Raw genomic sequence first — 6129 nt, forward strand, 5'->3', positions numbered from 1 at the left:
AGTTTTTTTAAGAACAAAATCAAATAATTATTTTATCATTATCATATCATTAGAATTAGAATAGAATATTTAAAATGGAAATATTATTGGATCCCACTTAGATCAAAGAACGGCGGTTAGCTAGCTGCTGCAAAAACGAACTTGTTTAAGCTTATGTATGCCACTTGTTGTTTAACACTTAATTAGTTAATTACTGTAATTGTTTAATTGTCTGGTAGTCTATAAATATGGTGACCCCTCCAGGTGCTTTTTATGTTGCACCGTTGAATCCATTTGAAGTAAACAAGAAGCCTATTTCTTTTTTTGTTCTTCATATTTCTATTTTCAAAGACAGGGAAAGAATGGCTATTTTCTCCACTATTCAGAATCCTTTGACCTTTACTTTTGGGATTCTAGGTGCATTATTATTACTTTAACTATATTTCTTGTTGTTTCTTGCTTTTTTTTTTTAATTAACTTTGACAAAGGAATATATTGATCTATATTTACTTTGCCTTATAGCTTTATCAGTTTAAGTTTATTAATCTGATTAAATGGGTATCCTCTAAAATTAAGTGTGCATTACTATGTTTTCTTGATTTTATATATATATATATATATATATATATATATATATATATATATATATATATATATATATATATATTAAATAAATTACATTTTTCAACTTTCGATCTTAATATTTTTGATATTTAAAATTGATGGTGTTGTTATGTCTTATGTATGCGATCGTAGTCTTTTTTCTTTTCCAGAAAACATAAGATGAAATAATGTCTTATTAGGACTGCAAACTCGCAGACTTAGTATTTCTTAGTGCTGCATAATGCGCATATCTTCATACAAAAAATATCTTAAAAAATAAACTATCACTTAATTCTTTCCAATTCAGCATTAGAGCTTTCGGTCATCTTTTTATATAGTGACATCTAAGATTCAGTGATTCTTTAAAAAAAAAAAAAAAAAAAAAAAATTGTCATATTTTATTATACACAACTAAAAAGGAACTATCATATCTAGGTCAACAAATTGCGAAAGCAACAAGCTGGTGATACCAAATTATAGCGACCTCCTTTTATTTTTCTAATAACTCATCCGAAAAGTTGATTGATGTTGCAAATTTGAATTGATTTTATATAATACTCTGCATAACTTTAATTTCCTTGCAGGAAATATAATTTCCCTAATGGTGTATTTTGCTCCTGCGTAAGTACTGTAATTAATTATACAATTCAATTCAATTTCGATACTTCTGTGAAATTAAAGAAAAAATCGAATTTTAAAAAGTATAAACATATGATTCACGTGTTTAAAAATATACTTCACATGCATGCAGGCCAACGTTCTACAAGATCATTAACAAAAAATCAACACAAGGGTTTCAATCATTACCATACATAATCGCGCTTTTTAGCTCGATGATTTGGATATATTACGCAACACTTAAAACCGATGCTACCCTTCTCATAACGATCAACGTCATTGGTTGTGTCATCGAGACCATTTACATTTCCATATTTATCGCTTACGCCCCAAAGAACATTAAGGTAACTTGCACCAAGATATATATGTTGTGTGTTCTTTTTTTGTTACGAAAAACCCCATATGAACGGGCACATTGGCGTTCTAATAGCATGTAAACCTCGGACATCGAGAACTCATACGTCATCCCGATCCCTAATAAAACACTATCCACTATAAATCTCGATATGGCTTTGTCAAGCATCGAACTCGAGACCTACGGCTTCACTACAAGTTATGGTGGTCACTTGATTTATGCCCAAGTGGTTATGTGTTTCGTGTATTTTATTTAGTACAAGCTTGATGCTTTCGTATTATATTGTAGATTCAAACCACAAAACTTGTCGTATTGTTGAACGTTGCGGGATTTTGGGTAATAGCTCTTTCAACTCATTATCTTGCTGAAGGTCCGACCCGAATCCAGATTCTAGGATGGATATGTTTGGTTATCTCTGTTTGTGTGTTTGCAGCACCTCTAAGCATCATGGTACGTAATTTGGAATTTAACCAATTTTATTTTATAACATAAATAAAAAGTTAATTGATATATAATTTTTTTTTATGCAGAAAAAGGTGATAAGAACAAAGAGTGTAGAGTTCATGCCATTTGGATTATCATTTTCCTTGGCTTTGAGTGCTGTTGTATGGTTCTTCTATGGCTTTCTTCAACAAGACGTTTTTGTAGCGGTAATTAATATATTATTATTATGAAACAATTTCTAGCTATAGTTAATACGGAGTACTTTTAAAAAATACTCACTCCATTTCCATCACAAAATATGTTAAAAATATAATATTATTTATATTTATTTCAAAATAATTATACGAATACAAAAAAAATTTCTCCTATCAAATATCATTAACCTTCCTAATTTACCTTTATTTATTATTATTTTCAAACATATTTTTCTTATTTTTTTAAACTAAAACTACTTTGAATATAAGAGCAAATCTGACATCTAGCTATTAAGTCTATCTTACATAATTCAATAACTTTTTAATGAATGCGGAGTATTTTTCTTGACAGAGGGGGTAATTAGAGAATTCATAAAAAACATAATATATGATATGATATTTCAGCTTCCAAACATTATTGGATTTGTGCTTGGAGTAGTCCAAATGGTATTGTATATGGTTTACAAAAACCGCAACAAGAAAAACATCGAATTCGGGCTAAAACTGCCAACTTCTGTCACAAGTCTCGACACGCATATTGCTTGTGATGATGTCCCTAAACACAATGCGATCATGGATACCAACACAAATGGTCAAGCCATAACGATACCAAGCACTCAAGAAGAAGACATAGAAGCTCAAATTGAGGAACCACATATGATTCGTACGATACCAACGGCCATCAATGATCTAATTGAAAATGTTATAAAAGAAGACATTATCCATAAAACGTCAACAGAGTGTAGGACTATGATACATGATCCAATTGATGCAATCCAAGATAATAACCAAGCGAAAAACATGGGGCTAACTAGTCAGGGTTATCTCATACAAAGTGCGGCTTGATTACCTTTGTTTGTGATACAAGTGGGATGTACCTTCACAAAAAGTGCTTTAACTTGCTTGTGTATATTTAATAAGGATGTTAGATCCACGTGTACAATTTTCTAACGAATGTTTTTGTAACTTTTGTATCATGTACTCCTTGCTTGTTAATTTTATGTAACATGGCCCATGTGTTCACCTTCAGACGGAAAAAAGTTGAGTTCACCTTTCATATTATGGCAAGAGAATTTTAATTGTTGCAAATCCAATTTTTATTTAAAAAAGGCAAGACTTTGGAATCACTAATGGGGAATAACCCGCACACCTGATCATTTTCCATACACATGCGCTTTCGGAGAAAACCCGAATCGAATTACAAGAACTCAATACATCAATTCATACGCGTATGTGAACCGGGTTTAAATCATGAATGGATCCGCCCAATACAATGTATTGGGATATTACTCGGGCACAAGTGTCGGCGCCATACAAAAGAAAAAGGAGGAGGTGAAGCTATTACGGGAGAAAAGACAAGAAAAATCTCTCATTATTGAATTATTTTGTCTTTTCGTTATGATAATGCAATATGTTGAATCTGATGACGGATAAACATTTAGCATTAATTTAGCTGGTGTGGGATGTGTGAAGTAGATTAAACTAACAAAAAAAGTAAACAAGAAATAAATGGCTTGGAGATTAAGTTATAGTTAGAGGACAAGTCAAGCTTGAAAGACAAGTCACGGTTGGAAGACAAGTTTACTTAAAAAAAAAAGAGAGTTGTTTTTATGAAATGTTTCTTGTTCTTGAAGCCCAAATTAAACTTGTGCAATAAGGTTTTGTGTTTAATGTTTCCCTATAAATAGACTCATAACCTCATTGTAAACTCAAAGCACAAAAATGAATAAAAAATACTCTCTAGTTGGTCGTGGACTAAAGCAACCACACCGATTGTATATAATCACGTAATATCTTGCGTCATTATATATATATATATATATATATATATATATATATATATATATATATATATATATATATATATATATATATTGCATTATTATTGTCCATTTGTTTTCTCAGGATCACAATCTTTTGATTAATGATCCTTGTTTGGGTCCACTAAATTCTAAGAGCTTGGACAATATATTGTTGCACTCAGGGCAGAACTTGATACCAAGCTGCATAAGACCATTCCCTACGCGTTACAACTAGCTCACCTTCGTTGCCTCACAACGTCGACAACAGACTCTGTGCAGCCGTTGTCGGCTGCTTCGTTTTAACGACCCGTTCATATGGATTATAAACGTTTCATATCAATTGATTTCATTACGAGGTATTTGACCTCTATATGATACATTTTACAAACATTGCATTCGTTTTAAAAGACAAACTTTCATTTCATCGAAAGTTGACAGGCATGCATACCATTTCATAATATCCAAACTATAAATGACCTAATCTGTCATTTACTTAATAATAATCTTTATTGAACTCAACGACTTGAATGCAACGTCTTTTGAAATATGCCATGAATGACTCCAAGTAATATCTTTTAAATGAGCAAAATGCACAGCAGAATATTTCTTTCAAACCTGAAAATAAACATGCTTTAAAGTGTCAACCAAAAGGTTGGTGAGTTCATTAGTTTATCATCAATATTCATTTCCATCATTTTTAATAGACCACAAGATTTCATATTTTCATTTCTCATAAACATCATGCATGCATATTGTCATCTGCATAAAAATCATTCATATGGATTGAACACCTGGTAACCGACATTAACCATTATGCATAGAATATCCCCACAGACATCGACGTCTGTATAATAATAATCTCGAAGTACTAAAACCATCCATAAACATGAATGGGGTTGTTAGGCCCAATAGATCTATCTTTAGGATTCGCGTCAATTAGGGGTCATTTCCCTAATTCTTAGGTTACCAGACTTGAAGGGCGATATTCGATTTCGATAATCCAACCAAATAATGTATATTCGATTACTTGTGTCTATTTCGTCAAACATTTATAAAAGCGCATGTATTCTCAGTCCCAAAAATATATATTGCAAAAGCATTTAAAAGGGGAGCAAATGAAACTCACGATACTGTATTTTGTAGTAAAAATACATATGACGACATTGAACAATGTAGGGTTTGGCCTCGGATTCACGAACCTATATCATTCATTTATATATTAAAACATATACTCGTAATCGAACTAATATACATATTATTATTATTGATATGGTTTTTATATTAATAACTTATGTGACGATCGCTCCAAATCCATATGGACGAATACGTCATTCATCGATTTCATAGCGAGGTATTTGACCTCTATATGATACGTTTTATAAACATTGCATTCTTTTAAAAAGGTATACCATAAATGAATACTTAAATCCAAGGTTTTCGACATCTGATGATTTCTACATATAGACAATCACCGTAAATAATGGTTTACAATAATAATTCTGTTGACAATGCAGTCAAAATAGATACATGGTGATGATTTTGAGAATGCAACTTTTCCTTGAAAAATATGTCATGTAAGACTCCATACACATAGCTTGTCTAACATATAAGCAAACAGCGGAAGACTTCTAGGAAACCTGAGAATAAATATACTAACAAGTGTCAACACAAAGGTTGGTGAGTTCATAGTTTTAATGTATTGCATAATCTGTATATAAAGGTGGACCACAGGATTTCAGTTGTTTCATCCAGAAACGTTTATCAAATTATTCTACGAAATTGAGCACCCTAGTAACTAAACTTTAACGTCTATATAATAAGTACCCCTGTTTTAACATACATGCAACCATCATATACAATACACGCAATCCAACGTGTACTAAACTCAAATAGCATACGTCTGTTTTATAGTTCAGGCTAGGGTTTCTATACCTGGAACAGACGGGGATGTCAAGCCATATGGATCCATATACCTCTATTCGCGCCCATCGGTTCTTAACCGACAGTTACTAGTTACCAAAGCTAAGGGATTTTCGGTTCAAACTCAGCGTAGAATTTAGTATGTACTTGTGTCCATTGCGTTTAAAATAAATTGTATGTATTCTCAGCCCAAAAATATATTGCAATAGCAATT

General features: G+C 31.8%; 1 protein-coding gene across 1 annotated transcript; it reads left to right on the forward strand.

Annotated features, from left to right (window-relative positions):
- The first annotated feature begins 341 nt into the window (after window positions 1–341).
- On the forward strand, window positions 342–3039 carry LOC139858998 (bidirectional sugar transporter N3-like). Its single transcript, XM_071847821.1, has 6 exons — window positions 342–396; window positions 1167–1203; window positions 1334–1544; window positions 1844–2005; window positions 2086–2205; window positions 2599–3039. Exons 1-6 carry the CDS (start codon window positions 342–344, stop codon window positions 3037–3039), a joined length of 1026 nt encoding a protein of 341 aa, XP_071703922.1.
- Window positions 3040–6129: the final 3090 nt, after the last annotated feature.

Source organism: Rutidosis leptorrhynchoides, chromosome 7, assembly GCF_046630445.1.
Source record: "Rutidosis leptorrhynchoides isolate AG116_Rl617_1_P2 chromosome 7, CSIRO_AGI_Rlap_v1, whole genome shotgun sequence".
Lineage (NCBI taxonomy): Eukaryota > Viridiplantae > Streptophyta > Magnoliopsida > Asterales > Asteraceae > Rutidosis > Rutidosis leptorrhynchoides.